The 16,770-nt window shown below is 37.1% G+C and overlaps 1 protein-coding gene across 1 annotated transcript in view; it reads right to left on the reverse strand.

The window, feature by feature from the left end:
• Nucleotides 1–1,772: 1,772 nt before the first annotated feature.
• LOC129038987 (uncharacterized) overlaps nt 1,773–16,770 on the reverse strand; it is a 75,639-nt gene continuing 60,641 nt past the window's right edge. Inside the window, exon 3 of the mRNA XM_054492558.2 lies at nt 1,773–2,281. Coding sequence (XP_054348533.1) covers nt 2,219–2,281 — 63 coding nt within the window. The 3' untranslated portion in view covers nt 1,773–2,218. The remainder of the gene's footprint in view (nt 2,282–16,770) is intronic.

Consider the following 16,770-nt stretch of genomic DNA (forward strand, 5'->3'; position numbering starts at 1 on the left):
TTTTTAGTAGAGACGGGGTTTCACCGTGTTAGCCAGGATGGTCTCCATCTCCTGACCTTGTGATCCGCCCGCCTCGGCCTCCCAAAGTGCTGGGATTACAGGCATGAGCCATGGCGCCTGGCCAAGTTCTCTAGAACTTCTTGATGGCAGAATTTTAGAAAGTAATGAGGCTCTTTGTAGAATGCCATGAAATATACATTGTTGTAGTTTCACTATACTATACACAGTCACAACCATAAAGGCTTATGTGCAGGGCAGTAGAAGAGCCCATGAACCATGAGCCATCTTTTCAGAAGCGTGACATTCTGAGTAGGAGCTCAAATCTGGATTCAGAGGTGAGTTCATATTCCAATTTTACTACTTACTAAAGGGGGCTCTTAGGAAAGTAGCTCATTCTCTCTCTGGCAGAAATGGCCAACTGTTCATCAAAATTTGTATTATCACCCATTGTGTGGAGATGTTGCTAAGCACAGGCTTCCCAGTCATGGACTCAGTTTCCTAATCATCTCTGCATCTCTAGGGAGCTATGTGACCAGCTCTCACTAATGGAAGGTGAGCAGAAATAAAGTGTGTTATTTCTTGGTTCACATGATTGAGAAGTAAGTGTGCCTCCTTTCCTCTTTCGTCCTCTTCCACAGTGAACTTGGAAGCCAAGTGCTAAAGATAGTGGAGCTATGACAATAAAGAGCTTTAGTCTTGAATCATTACATGGCAGACCATCCACTCAGCACTCTCATCGAACAGTTATGTGTAAGAAAAAGAAATAAATGTATATTTTAGCTGCTAAGATTTCAGGGCTTATCTATTCTAGCAGCTAGTGATACTTTAACTACTGTAGCCATTAAACTTCAGTTTTTCTCACTGATATAATAAAGATAAATGTATTTATACTTTCTATATATGTTCAATAATTATGACTGTTCTAGATGAGCTAATGCATGTAGAGCATGGAAAAGAGAAAGTTCTCAACAAATGTTAGAATTAATATTATGAGGGTTTGCTATTGTTATTTTTATAAGATCTCTGTGAATTTTACTAACACCAATGTTTCCTGGAGGATATGCAGTAACAGATACCAAGGGATTAAAGATAAATATATGTGGAAAATAATTAACACTGAGAATGTAGTCAATGGTGCCGTTTCTTTCCCTATGGCTCAGGAAAAGATTTCTATTTATTTAGTTTTGCTGCATTCAGCAAGCTGCGAGCAACATTACCTTGAAATTAGGTTGAGCAACCAGTGTAGCTTTGCTCTATACATAAAAATACAGGATCAGAGCACAGTGCCTCCATCCGTGCCTCATTCCATCTTCACGTCACTTCTCTTGTTTTAAAAGATTCATTTTAGAGAATCTATTGTCTTCAGGTGTTACGTTGGTTGATTTTACTTGCACATCTTTAAAACAGGAGAGATGACATTCGTTGGTAAAACTCCTAGGGAATAGAGGCACATGATCAGTCATGAGCTTCAGCCTCAGGCACTGCAAAGCATGGAGCAAAAGATAGTATAAAGGGAGATGAGTAAACCAGTGACAGAAATGGTACAGATGGTGCAACCAGTCATGTGGGGATATACAAGAAATGAGGACACCGTTCTCAAATCTGCTCAAAATTGCATGCATTTCAATTTATTCCTAGGACCACGGTCTCACGTCCTCTGAATGTCACTATTCACACAGTCCTTGGTATATTATTTTGTTAGTAAAGCCTTCCTGACTCTTTGAAGAGAAGGGACAATTGTTTTCTCACAAAGAACAGGCTGACATTCAAGTGGTATTCCTCACTTCAAAGTTTATTCCACATAAAATATCTACACTTTAGTTTATCAAGTACATTGATGTGTTACTTCTATGCAGATACTTTCAGGTTTGTGCCTATATTGGCTGTTGTTATTTTAGACTATTTTTATTTGGTGCAGTATCATATGTGTAAGGTTCTTGTACTGGTTCGAGCCCCGAGAGCGCGCCAACAGACAACATGAGGCGGTGGGAGCAACATGCTGTTTTAATGAGCGCCTGGGTGCAGGCGGTCTGAGGCCTAAAATGATGTCAGCCCCTAGTGAGGACAGGGCAAAGGTTTTATAGTCTCCTATAAACAGGAAGTGTCTTAGTCTGACGTAACTGCTACGTTGTACCCGGATGGCCTCTTCCTCGATCTTCTGGGGTACGCGTCTTCCGGCCAGGGTAGGTGTCTTCTGCTGGCTTTCTTCTTGCTACTGCTATTTTGCTGGTGCAGGCTGCTGGCGTGGGCTGTTGGCGCAAGTTGCGCCTTGGGACTGGGCCTGAGACGGGAGGAGTTATTCATCTCCTTAAGCTTTCAGGCCCTGGGGAGAATTTACAGTATGATATTAAGATTGTTATACACTAAGTTGGGATGATGAAATTGATATAAACAAATAGAGTTAAAAGCTACTTTAGAAATATTATTTACACTTTATGTCCCTTCTTTTTTTTATCCAAGATAGAAATGTTTTTGGAGAAAATAACAGAAGGTAAGATATACATTCTACAGAACAACAAAATATAAACATTCTCATTCTATGGGTCCTCATATAGCCTTATATAGAGAACTAAGTAGTTATTCAATACGATTTTGTTAAATCAAAGTTTGGTGTTGATACATGCAACAGAATCTGACCCCATATTTATTTTCAGAGTTCAAATAGGTTTCCAGTGTGAGAAGATTGGATTCGGGTCATTAAAACTGTAGGTGGAAATCTCACTAATGTGCTGTGTGCCTATTAGTAGAGAAGCTTCTATTGACTGAGCACTTCCATCATGTAAGAGTGTTTTCTGAGCTGCTCAGTCTCTGTCAGTTAATGTCTGGGTGAAGAACTGAGGGCCTCAGGCAAGACCAAGGGCCCTTGATCCAAACGGCCATTAAATACACCTGACCTGGAGGGTATTAACACTACAGACATCTCAGGAACGCCAAAAACATCTGCGTAATGAAGTTTCCTTATATTTGAAGGTTTAGTTTGTGTTCCTATTTTTCCCTTGTAGAGTTTTATTCTTGTGCTAGCATATGACCAATAGAAAACAACACGTATCTACAATGAACTCAAACAAATTTACAGGAAAAAAACAAACAACCCCATCAAAAAGTGGGCAAAGGACATGAACAGACACTTCTCAAAAGAAGACATTTATGCAGCCAAAAGACACATGAAAAAATGCTCATCATCACTGGCCATCAGAGAAATGCACATCAAAACCACAATGAGATACCATCTCACACCAGTTAGAATGGCAATCATTAAAAAGTCAGGAAACAACAGGTGCTGGAGAGGATGTGGAGAAATAGGAACACTTTTACACTGTTGGTGGGACTGTAAACTAGTTCAACCATTGTGGAAGTCAGTGTGGCGATTCCTCAGGGATCTAGAACTAGAAATACCATTTGACCCAGCCATCCCATTACTGGGTATATATACAAAGGACTATAAATCATGCTGCTATAAAGACACATGCACACGTATGTTTATTGTGGCACTATTCACAATAGCAAAGACTTGGAACCAACTCAAATGTCCAACAATGATAGACTGGATTAAGAAAATGTGGCACATATACACCATGGAATACTATGCAGCCATAAAAAATGATGAGTTCATGTCCTTTGTAGGGACATGGATGAAATTGGAAATCATCATTCTCAGTAAACTATCACAAGAACAAAAAACCAAACACCGCATGTTCTCACTCATAGATGGGAATTGAACAATGAGAACACATGGACACAGGAAGGGGAACATCACACTCTGGGGACTGTTGTGGGGTGGGGGGAGGGGGGAGGGATAGCATTAGGAGATATACCTAATGCTAAATGATGAGTTAATGGGTGCAGCACATCAGCATGGCACATGTATACATATGTAACTAACCTGCACATTGTGCACATGTACCCTAAAACTTAAAGTATAATAAAAAAAAAAGAAAACAACACGTGACTTATTCCATTAAGGTTTATATATATATAAAATATAAATTGTATATAAATCGATAGTTCTATGTAAAAAATACATTACCTATAAATCTACAGTTATATATAAAAATACTTATATACTTACAAACTATCGTATATACATTTATGTATATAAATATATGTAAATTTTATATATGAATATATAAATACTTAGATATATACATACAAACTATTGTCTTAAGTTGATCAAAACATCTTTTAAATTTAACATAGGGAAGCAACATCAAAAGGTATAATTTAGCAGAGCTTCTAAATGGAAGCTAAAGTCCCGAATGTTCCTCTTGATTTGGTGATTTACAACTTCTGTTACTCTAAATAAGTTACTTTGTTCTCTTGGATATTCAGTTTCTTTACTGGTAAAATGAAAAGCGTAATTTTTTTTTATCATGTGTCAGTACGGTTGTGAAAATTTAAGAAAGTATAAAATAGAGGCTTTTGTATTATTGCACAATTTACACTGTTTATATATTAAATTGACTATTATAAGTTCAATAAAAACAAATCTCCATTTTATCAACTAGTAATTTTTTCACAGATTTTATTAGCTAATTAAAGTGTATGTCCACCTGATTATATCTTCCCACATACAGTATTCGAAATTTAAGTTACCATCCTGACTTCTCTGAAAATACTCACAAATCTTTTTTCTTGATACATTATATAGATATTATTGCACATGAATATTATTTATATTTATATTACTCATGATTTTACCAGACATTTAACAGAATTTAAATAAACTGCAGTGCTTTGGAAAGTTTCTGTTTCTTCAGAAAACTGGAGAAACCTCTGAGAACACCGCATTCGTAATAAATTACTGATTTTTCCTTCTCCGAGAAGAGAAATGAATACATAAATAGTTTGAGGAACATCCTTTCCATTGGATAATCTTCACCTTTCTACTTGTTCTCTTCCAAGTATTCTAAGTAGTAGGCTCTTAGACATGACCTTGACGTCAGCAAATGATATTATTCCATGTGTGAATATGCTCCAGATTCCTCTCTCTGCTATTACAATGTGATTTTCTCACGTTTTAAGGCAAAGGGACATTTTGAATGTGCTCAGACACATTTGCCCTATTCAGAGGACAGAAATTGTTGAGCTTGAGGGAAATCTTTTTTTTCCTGTATAGCCTGCCCAATCCAGAAATGTTCAGCTGCAGATCCTGGCCTCTCCACACTTAATTCACAAGCCCAGAAGTGCAAATGCGTCTTTAACAAGGGAGTGCGACCCTGCTGCTAAACTGAAATATGGGAACATTTCTACTCTTTTTATAATTTTGTTGGTTAGTTCATATCTATGCCCTCAGTGTTTTTGTTTATTTGTTTGTTTTTTGTTTTGTTTGTTTGTTTTTGAGACGGAGTCTCATTCTTTTTGCCCATGCTGGAGTGCAGTGGCACGACCCTCGGCTCACTGCAACTTCTGCCTCCTGGGTTCAAGCGATTCTCCTGCCTCGGTCTCCCGAGTAGAGTAGCTGGGATTATAGGCGCCCACCACCACACCCGACTAATTTTTGTATGTTTAGTAGAGACGGGGTTTCACCGTGCTGGCTAGGCTGGTTTCGATACCTGACCTCAGGTGATCCGGCCTGCCTTGGCCTCCCAAAGTGCCGGGATTACAGGCATGGGCCACTGCGCTCGGCCGGCCCTCAGTGTTTTTATTTCAGATATTTAATAAGACATTTTGGTTAATTATTCTATAGCTAAATAAATTATCCTTTAATTTGCCCATCACTGTTAACTTAAATAGTTTTTCTTTTCCCCTCAATAAATGATAGCTTTCTTTCATCTTTGGTCATATTTGGTGTTGAAGCCTGTTTTCCATAATATTGATAAAAGTGAGTAAAATGCAGAGATGCTGCAGGTTTAATTTAGTTTGGCTTTAAGGATAAGAGTAAGAGGCAGAAGGGGTTTCAAAGCTTTTCGTTTTACGGTTCTGCTTTGTAAAATGGACCTTGCCTGTCATGCAACGTCATAATGGCATGATTAGCCTGCTTTTGTTTTCCTATAGACATGGCAGGAGAAATGATTGAGAGCTTTTCCAGTTTGGCATGGAAACAAAGCAAAGCAATTTCAGTGTGGTAACAAGACTAAGGAGGAGACAGATGCTGTGCGGGCACCAGTACCAGAGCTAAGGGATGAGAAACTTCTCCGTAAGATGTCCCTTTATTGCTCCATAAGCTATTATGGGCTGTGTCTCCCCAAGCATGGCAGCTCACCACTATGGAAACCTAAATAGAATGGCACTCAGTGTTGAATGGCAAGGCCTCTGGTCATAAATAAGATAAACCGAAAGACATTTGATGGTTATCACAGAAATGGACTTTCCTTACTTGGAATTTTCCTGCCTAAACATCCACAGGGAAAAGCTACATGGTGGGATTTCATAATTCATTTCAAGCATTTTGTTTGCAAATCTCAAAGCTTGATTTTTTTTCTAAGTTTGTAAGTACTTCAATATTTGTATTTCCATTTCAGATTTTTAAAATGCATTGCTTTAAAGAACTACATCTGAAGAGCAATGTTTAGCTCTTTATTTGTTATTGTATTTTATTTATCTAAAGACCAATATGTTGCTTCCTACTGATAACGTCAGATGAATATTATCATGAAGTTAAATGAGCTTCTTCAACCGTGAACTCTGTGGAATAGATGCACCTCTCCTTCTAGTGTGACCATTTGAGATGGAACAGACCAGAGGATTTTCCATCCCATTACTAGAATATGTTTCTGTGACAAAGTTCTAGCAAGTTTTAGTCCGTAATCCATTTCAAGAGAAATTCTCATTTCTGTTTTTTTTTCAATTATGTCTTTTAACTTATATTTTCTGGATCTTACTCCATTTGAATGAAATGTGAATAGATGAAGAGATGTGGTATCAGAGCTCATTAAACAAAACTTTTCTGGTAACATGTTTCATCCTATTTAGTTATTTGAATTCAGATAAGCTTAAAGGAAAAGAACAAAACAAAGCTATAAAGAAAATTGGAAGTTATTCATTGTCATTCGTCATAAACAAGCTCAGAGGCTGGGATATTTGGCACGATGACAATGAAACTGCAGGAAATTGAGCACACTCCAATGTTGGTGAGGACGGTCCATCCATTCTGCATATGTCTGCGTCTTTGAGACTTAAAGTCTGGCAAGTAGAAGAGGGATATCATCTTTTTGGAAAATATAAGTTGGAAAATCAACCCACATGAAATTGCAGAAGCCAAGGGGTGAGTGTTCTAGAAACTGTCTAATTCTTTCTTTGCTTTTAGCTAGACTGTATTACATGATTCTATGTGTTCATTATTTTTGGACACTTTCTAAAGAGTAGCTAGAATTGTAAAGACACTACTAAGGTGATAATTTAAAAACTATGCTGTCATTCGTATCAATTAAAAATAAACTCAGGTAGAAGACTTGGCCCAACTTTCTATTTTCTTGCTGAAATTGGTTATTTAATTTCATTTTTGTTAGTTGAATATGTTTGGGTTTCTCTATGGTGCGTCTAATAAGATTTTGTGTCTACATTTTAAAGCTTTATGGCCTTTCTCCTCTCAGTATTTCAGTGTGTTTGTGGTTGCTGCTCATGTTTAACCTGCTACTCTTAACTTTTAGCAGTGGGAATTAAGAGTTCAGGCATCTGGATCTATTTAAATATCAAAACTCTGGGAAGCTTCTCTGATAACCAAATCACAGTTATCCATGCACTTGCTCTGAGCAGCAGTTGAAATTAGGTGATATTTTACTTAGTGATCCTTATATAGCATTTATTATTTATTAAGCTCAGTTTTCAGTTTTTTTACAAGTGTTAGTTCATTTAATCTGCATAACAAAGTCGTTAGAAGGTATTATTTGTCTTCATAATTTTCAGATGAGGTAATTTAGGTGCAGAGAAGTTTAAGCACTTGTTCACATTCACACAAGAGCAAGTGTTAGAGTAAGGATTTAAGCTTAACCAGGATAGTTCTGGGGGGTACTAGGTTGACCACTACACCAATGCCTGTTAACCTTGATTTGCTGACCATCATGATAATTATGAAGTCAAAACAAGGAATAAACTTAGTAATTTAGTCAAATAGACTTTAATGAGGAAGCAGGTTTAAAACAAATGGTCAGTAAACACTTTTTGGGCACGTAATATACACCAAGCAATATGCCTCCTAGCAGAATGGCATTGAATGGCAAAGCTAGGTCCTCAGGAAGAGTGGCTGTCCAGGAATGGACCAGGTGGAATTAATCATATTAAATCCTATATTTAAAATTACTCTGTTCACTGTATTTTGTTGATTAACAATCAATACAAGAAATATGGATCTAATCTTCCCAAATTGTAATTTGGGAGAATTTTATAAGAAGTGCCACTCTAATTTTGATTCTGGTAGCACTAGTAACTGAGGTTTTAGAAATAAATTGAGATTCCAATGCTATAAAATAACACTCTCAAATGTTTTGGTCTCAGGATTTCTTTACATGCTAGGAAATTTTTGAGAATAACCCCCCACCCCCCGCCAAAAAAGAAAGCTTTTGTTAATGTGGGTCATATCTCTCAATATTTATATTAGAAATTAAAATAGAAAACTTTTAAACTATTTAATTACTAATTCACTCTAAAGTGACAGTAATAATCCCATTGCATCTTGACACAAATGGCATATTTTAATAAGAAATAACTGTCTTTTTCAAAACAACAAAAAATGAGTGACATTTGCTATGGTTTGGATATAATTTGTTTGTCCACACCAAAGCTCATGTTGAAATTTGATCCTCAATGAGCCAGTGTTGGGAAGTGGGGCCTAGCGGGAGGTATTTGGGTTATGAAGGTGGATCCCCCGTGAATGGCTCTGTGCTGTTCTGGTAGTAGTGTGTTCTCACTCCTTTTTTTATTTTAAACACAGGGTCTCACTCTCTCATCCAGGCTGGCGCATGGGGATACAATCATAGCTCACTGCAACCTTGAACTCCTGGGCTCAAAGGATCCTTCCAGTTCATCCTCCTGAGTAGCTTGTATTACAGGCATACACCACCACGTCTGGCTGAGTTCTCAATCTTGAAAGATTGATTTAGTTCTCATGTAAATGAATTAGTTCCTGTGGTAGTGGGTTGTTATAAAGCCAGGATGCCCTTCGGTTTTCTCCTCTTCACACATATCTACTTTCCCATTGCCCTTCTTCACCACGTTGTGATGTGGCATGAAACTCCTGTCCAGAAGCCAGGGCCATGCCCTCGAACTTCTCAGTCTGTGGAACCATGAGCTAAATAAACTTCCTTTAAAATAAATTTTTAGGTATTCTGCTATAAGCAACACAAAAGGTACTAATACAGCATTGTTTTAAATTTGTACAAATTTCTTTATTGTGTGACTTAATAGAAAGCTAGATTCTTAGGTTTGCTTCTCTAAACATTCTGTTATAATCTTACACATTAAACTCTGGAAAACTCTGTTGTACACTTGTGAAAGAATGAGAGTGAAACAGAGAAATTAGCATCTTGGTTTATTATAAAAATAGTTTGGATCTTTTGAAACCTTTAAAGAGTCTTAGGAAACCCTGTGGTTCTCTGGCCATGCTTTGAGAACCACTGCTATAGGATAAATCCACTGCCAAGTTAATCTTTTGTTATGCTATATGTTTTAGCTTGTTTTCATCTACTACTCTCTGAATTTGAGCTTCAGCAATTCAATGTATTGATTATGATTTTCGCTTTTTTTTTTTTTTTTTTGAGACAAAGTTTTGCTCTTGTTGCCCAGGCTGGAGTGCAGTGGCGTGATCTCGGCTCACTGCCAACCTCCGCCTCCTGGGTTCAAGTGATTCTCCCGCCTCAGCCTCCTGAGTAGCTGGGATTACAGGCACATGCCACCACGCCTGGCTAATTTTTGTATTTTTGGTAGAGACAGGGTATCAGCATGTTGGCCAGATGGTATTGGACTCCTTATTTCAGGTGACCTGCCCACCTCGACCTCCCAAAGTGCTGCCCACCTTGACCTCCCAAAGTGCTGGGATTACAGATGTGAGCCACTGCGCCTGGTTGATTATGATTTTCAAATACTGGGTGACTCCTGCCTAGCATTGGTATATTTTATGTGTATTAAATGTCCATGAATTTAAAAAAATTTAAATGAAAGCACATGACAGTTTCAAGTACTCCAACCCTTGAGAAGCTACAATATGGTGTACAGTGCACACAAGGTGATTTGAGCATCAGATAAGTTGAGACAGACAGAAAGTGTTAGATGTATATGTAACTGTAGGCATCTATGTTTGGCTTGATAAAAACACAATGTTTCTTATGTATTGTCCTGTAATGGAAATTAATAGTTTAATACTTTCCTATTAACCTATCTACCTGGACTCGTTTTTTTTTTATTTTTAATAATCTGCAGAGGTGGGTATATTGATCAAATTAGTAATGGCAACACTACTCTTGCACAATTTTGAAAATAGTGTCTAGGTTGGAATAGCCAATGAAATAGTAGATATTTATAATTTTTGCAATGCTTTTAAATGTGTTAATTGTTAATACTCGTTTGACTAGTTTACTTTATTGTGGCTGAAATGCAGGCTCACAAGTAGTAAGAGACACTTACTGTTTCTAAGTTCTATTATGGGATGTGAAGGTCCTTTAGTTTTCCCAAGGCCTGATAGGCATGGGGGCTTTTAATTTCACATGGGATGCTTACAAATTGTCTTCTATTTACACACAGCTTTTGAAGTAATTATTTTCCTTTTTAGTGTCCAAATCTGTCAAGCAAAGAGCCTTTTTAGTAAAAATTGTGATTTAAAGAGAATAATTGTTTCAGAAGAATAGTGAAAAATGTTCAAATTGACATTTTGAAGGAAAGCACAAACAAAAGAAATTAATTTTATTTCAAGAAAAGAGAAAAAGTTTTTTCCTATAACATAGTAAACATTTTGGCAAAGAAAATAGCAAGTATGAGTACGTGTGTGTGTGTGTGTGTGTGTGTGTGTGTGTGCCCTTTTCAAGAGAAGTTGACACTAAAATGATGCTTCAGATGCCAGAGTGAAGAGGTTTCTAGTTGAAACATTTAATTATTATCCAAATAGGGTAGAGAAACAAAGTCTAATTTCTTTCCTGTATTTGGAAGTGCTTGGTGTGGATAAGAAGTCTGAGTGACAGCTGCAACTGCCAAGCAACCTCACACAATGGGAGTATTCTGCTTCTCAGTTACAGAAGGAGACTCCAAGGCCTTCTCCCACATTTGGAGGCGAGGAGTCCTCTTCTTCTTTGGCATCTTCCATTAGCAGTTTTAAGAGAGTTTGTTACCCATTTTCAAAAGTGTGTTCGTAAAGATGGTAAATGGTAAAGGATGACTTAAAATGTACATACATTAACATAGAGCAAACTATAACAAAGTAGGGTAAATAAATGCATTTTAAATTAATAAGACTTTTTCTTTTTTTCTTCTTTTTTTTGATCAGATGCGTTTATTCCTGGTTTGTTTTTTTTTTTTGTTTTTGTTTTTTTTTTTTTTTTTGGTTATTACTTCTGCTTTTGTTTTTGAGACAGGGTCTCATTCTCTCACCCAGGCTGGAGTGCAGTGGCGTGATCTCGGCTCACTGCAGCCTGGACCTCCCAGGCTCAAGTGATCCTCCCACCTCAGGCTCCTGACTAGTTGGGACTACAGATACATGCCACCACACCTGGCTAATTTTTTGTATTTTTGGTAGAGATGAGGTTTCACTATGTTGCCCAGGGTGGTCTTGAACTCCCAAGCTCAAGTGGTCCACCTGCCTCGGCCTCCTAAAATGCTGAAATTATAGGCATGAGGCACCATGCCTGGCTTATTTGCTGTGTTTAGACGTGGATCTGAAGTTTCTATAGTCTGAAGTTTTTCTTTAAAATTAGCAATAGGTTTGAGCTTATAGAAATAAACCCCTTTCTGGCTAATTGCTAAAATGCAATATTTAATAATGAAGTCAAATTGTCCTCCAAAGTAGATGTTAACTATACTCTGTTGATGAGTTGGAACACAATGTGAGCTTGAGCCATTCATTCTGGCCAATCAATAACAATCAATTATGGAAGCCAAATCAATCACACAGCAGAACACACCGATGGTTAGGGTTAGGATGGTCGGAATGAAGAAAGAGGCAATGGTGGGGTTGATTTCACATGTATAAACATAGTCAAAAGTAATAAGGAACTCTACCATGCATTGAGACACAATACTCCTCTTGATGCGGAGTATAGTTTGTAAAAATAGTATTTCTACTTCAGTTTTGGAGTTAGATTTTTACACAAACATTCTGTCCTGACAAGGAATCATATCTGAAAGTTAATATAAAAAGGAGTCCCTGAACTAATGAGACCTGTCAAAGTGAGGCAAATACATACTTCTGCTTATTTTGAAACTTTATTATGAAGTAATGATTTTTTTTTTTTGAGGCAGAGTTTCACTCTTGTTGCCCAGGCTGGAGTGCAATGGTACCATCTCAGCTCACCACAACCTCTGCCTCCCAGATTCAAACGATTCTCCTGCCTCAGCCTCCTGAGTAGCTGGAATTACAGGCATGTGCCACCACGCCTGGCTAATTTTGTATTTTTAGTAGAGATGGGGTTTCTCCACGTTGGTCAGGCTGATCTCAAACTCTCGACCTCAGGTGATCTGACTGCTTTGGCCTCCCAAAGTGCTGCGATTACAGGCGTGAGCCACTGCGCCCAGCCAGTAATGATGTTTTGTAATGTAACATCTCAGGTAAGCATACATATAAAATTATAAAATACTTTTATTAATCAAAGAATACATTTATGTATAATTGCTTTCCACTCTAACCAAAACTATAACAATGCCCCAAAAGTCTCCAAAGAGGAGCACAATAGTGATTCTTGAGGAAGTAAAATCAAATCATTTATTATTCAGAAGGGTGGCAGATTTACCAATACAGAAAGTTACTGTCCCAAAATGTTCATTCTTTTGTAGCACTTGTTCTAATATTTAAATTTTTTTCTATTGCTTATAGTAAGTTAACTGTTGTCACTTAAGATTTGAATAACTCACCTTCAGATATTTTGGTTTCTCTAAGTAAAATTATGCCATCATACAGAACATTAGGTTTGCTCTTACATTCTTATGATTTTGAATTTATTTTAGGTTTCACTGATGGAAAAATGGAGAAGGAAGATCTGATGAAACAGCAAGTCCTTAAGAGTGGGAGCCAGAAGTTTAAGTTGTAACAGGTTTTGGATAAGATTCAGAACTTAGAGGATAAAAAACTGCAGAAAAATTCTTTGGAAGGTAATGACTAGAGAAAAATTCTGGGTCAAAGGCAGCTATTGTGGTGCATAGTTATTCAGATTTCAAATTTGAAAAGAAATCATTGTTTCATAGGCCGAAAGGAGAGCCACTGGTGTCTGTCCTCAGCAAACAGGAAACATGAAGAAGTACATTTATTCTATAGGTTGCAACACACAGTACAAATATACCATTAGAATACCTAAAATGCAAGATGAATCAGTCCAGTGAATTGAAACTTTGATTTTGTTCTTGAGCTAGTAAAGTTTACAGAGTTCTATGAGGAAGGACGTCTGTAAAATATCTTATAATACGTAATCTCCTATTTTGAGAGAAAGGGAAAGTATCTTTGCACTGTGAATATACCCTTTGTGTTATTAACTGTGAGGACATGACAAGGCTAAACAATTGCTTCTTTCTTCTGTCAAAGTTTTGTTTGCTTTGGTTAGTGCCATTGTTTGAGAAAATTAAACAAGTTTCCATGTTTTAGGCTTCTTGACGTTTTTTGATGTTCCATGTAACTGCAACGGAGTAACTCGATGAAACAATTCAAGGCAGCTGTGCTCTGATCCTCAGTTGCCCTCCAAGGATAAGATGACACATTTGATAAACACATTTCCTTTAACGCCAAGATCTCCAGGTCAGGCAGGCATATCATACAGATGAAACTGATCTGAGCCTTCATCCTGAGGGAGAAGAGGGTTAGAGATGAAGGTAAACCTGGATCCTGGTTTTAACCCTGCAACATACTAGTCTCCTGAACTTGAGTATTTGTAAGTACTGAATCTGAGATTAGCTTTGCCCATGGCTTTCCAAACATTGATATTTGATGGGAACTGACCCTTAAATAATCCCAAGTCATAGAAAAACAATTTTGTCGAATAGTTGCACAGAGCATTTGCTCACTCAGTTCTGTTGTCCAGGATCCCAAATGGTAGAGGGAGGAGAATGTGGATTCAGGAATTAGGAAGACTTGAGCTTGATTTCACCTTCTACCATTGAAAAACTGCTGAGGTTAGTTTCCTATACTCTTTGAGTCCCAGACCCTTATCTCTAAAATTTAGAAGAATAATATCTACCTCACAGGATTATTAAGAATGCTAATTGAAATTAAGTATGTAAAGTACATGGCACAAAACATTCAATAAATATTAGTACTATTTAATTTAGCCTAAGGGTCTTGCTAGGTTTTTAGAGATGCTTTCCTGCCTTTTGTTGGCTCTACTGTTTACATAATTATCTCTTTATTTTTCCTTTCTCTAAAATGTTATTAATGTTTCAGTAAATCTTTTTTATATTGAAAACAATTTCTTATATAAAGTGGAACATATTGGGAGGAACTTTTCAATAGCCATCCCATAGGCTAAAGAAATAAAGAAACAAAAAAGATAGATGTTTTACATGTTTTTATTCTGTTGATGAGCCCCTGAGAAGATTGTTCCAGGTTCTGACACAGTCTCATCCAGGACCAAGATGGTTTTTTTCACTTTCCAGCCCAATGATCTTTTAGTTTTAATATGAGTAAATCTAAGCATTGAAATAGAGCATTTCCCACATAATTGTTTTTATACATTTAATATTTTAGCTCATGAAGAAAGGGGAGTTTCTGGAAAACCATGCCTAAAGTGACCATCTATTGTAATCCTTGGAGAGTGTAACAATAAAAATTGTCTTGAACATTTATGTATAGCTTCTGGAAGGATGCAGGAAGGACATCCTTAACCAACTAATAGAACTTTCACTTTTAAGGATCTTCAGTGCAGGTGATTAATTAGTAAAAATGGGCCCTGATACAAAGTCAACTTAGGGTCCACTGGATACTGCAACAAAGGACTTTTATTGTTTCTTCTTGAGTAGGGAAACAGATTTGCCTAATCAAAGACCAGATTCTTTCTTGGCAGTAAGGGAAAGAAAGTAGGTAATACTTTTTGTTTGTTTTTCCCTTCAGTAGTGGAGAAAGCTCACAAAAGAAGAGAAGGGACATGCTTCACTCAGGTAGGCAATATTGCTTCTTTAACCCCAGGTGCAGCTATAGGGGCTTCCAAGTATATTAAGGGAAGAAGGCATTTGAGAATGGAGTTTACGCTGCAAGTACTCATGTCTTCCGACATACTCCAGAGAATAGATTTGGGTTTGAATCGATTCTGTGGCTTTCTTTTACAAATTTCACTCCAGCTTAACATTGTCTCAACATTGTCCTCGCCCACTACCAATAATTTCCACTTTAGTAACAACATTCAACTATTCTCGAGAATAGCTGAGCCTCAAGTTGGGTAACACCACCTCATAGTGTCATAGAACTGAAATCCCGTGACCCTACCAACCTATAGGTGTGCAGTGCATCAGCTGCTGCAACTTGTTACCCAACTGCTGCCTCTGGTCAATTAACAAAAATAAACTTCTTTCATGAAGGCAACTTGTTGGCAAAGATTTTCTTACTTAGTAAGTCTTTCCACTTCTGGTATTATAACAGAGAGGCCAAAACAAAATTAAAATTAAGATTGTCATCAGTAAGGTCTCAGGGTTAAGTACGTATACCCCTTTTGAGTTATCTTTAAAACAACTTAAGCCAAAACCTCCCTTAAAAATCATGGTTTGAATTAAATTTCATGTCTCCCAACCTGCAGTCCATGATGAACAAGCTGAACTACAGCCTTAAACAACAGAGAAATCCTTGGAACCAACATGTAATTAAGAAGACCATTAGACGGTGCCTCATTGGAAACACAGAACATGCTTAAATGAATTTTTCAATATGTAGATAAATGTTTTACCATTAGGGTTTCTTAAAGGAAGTAAAAATTGGCAACTCATTCAGAGTGTACATAGGTACTATAAACGGACAACAAAGTGCCTCTGGCATGTTTCATGATTTAGACATCAAAAGAAAAAGTCATAAAATCTACTTGCAGTAAAACAAAGTCCATTTTTCTTCCCACAAGGCTGGTGTCTATTAGCTACCTCATATGTGGAGAAAGAAAAGTTACCAGTCCTTTAATCAGATATATCTGAAATGTTTTGGGAATAAATATGAAATAGCGAAGAATATATGTATTTGATGTTTTCTATTTTTTACACTATACAAATCAGAATGACCTTGGTGGTTTAAAACATTCATCCTCTCTGTTTCTAATAATACCTACAATCAGTTGTGTGTATTAAAAGCTTTGTTAATAATCTACAAGTGGTAGGTGACCTCAGCTATTTAGTTCTGTGGTTTAAAGCATGACCAAGATTGTGTTTTTGTTTTCCTCATTTTACAGCTAAAAAGTATGATGTTAAAAATACTGACAAAAACGAGTTGTTGCTATAAATATGTGAATTGAATGGGAATTTTCTGGACTTTGTTATTATGAACATTACACACAGAAAAAGCCAATGCATCACACCAGAATGTCAATGGGGTAGGGTACTGAGCCAAAGAAAAAGGGCAAAGAGCCCACTTTGGTACACCTGGAGTAGATTACACACATGGGGTTGATCTTTCCCTTGAAGCCAAAAAGCTCTGGTAATGTGCTCTCCACAGTACATGATAGAGCAGGGTAA

This window comes from Pongo pygmaeus, chromosome 5, assembly GCF_028885625.2.
Source record: "Pongo pygmaeus isolate AG05252 chromosome 5, NHGRI_mPonPyg2-v2.0_pri, whole genome shotgun sequence".
NCBI lineage: Eukaryota > Metazoa > Chordata > Mammalia > Primates > Hominidae > Pongo > Pongo pygmaeus.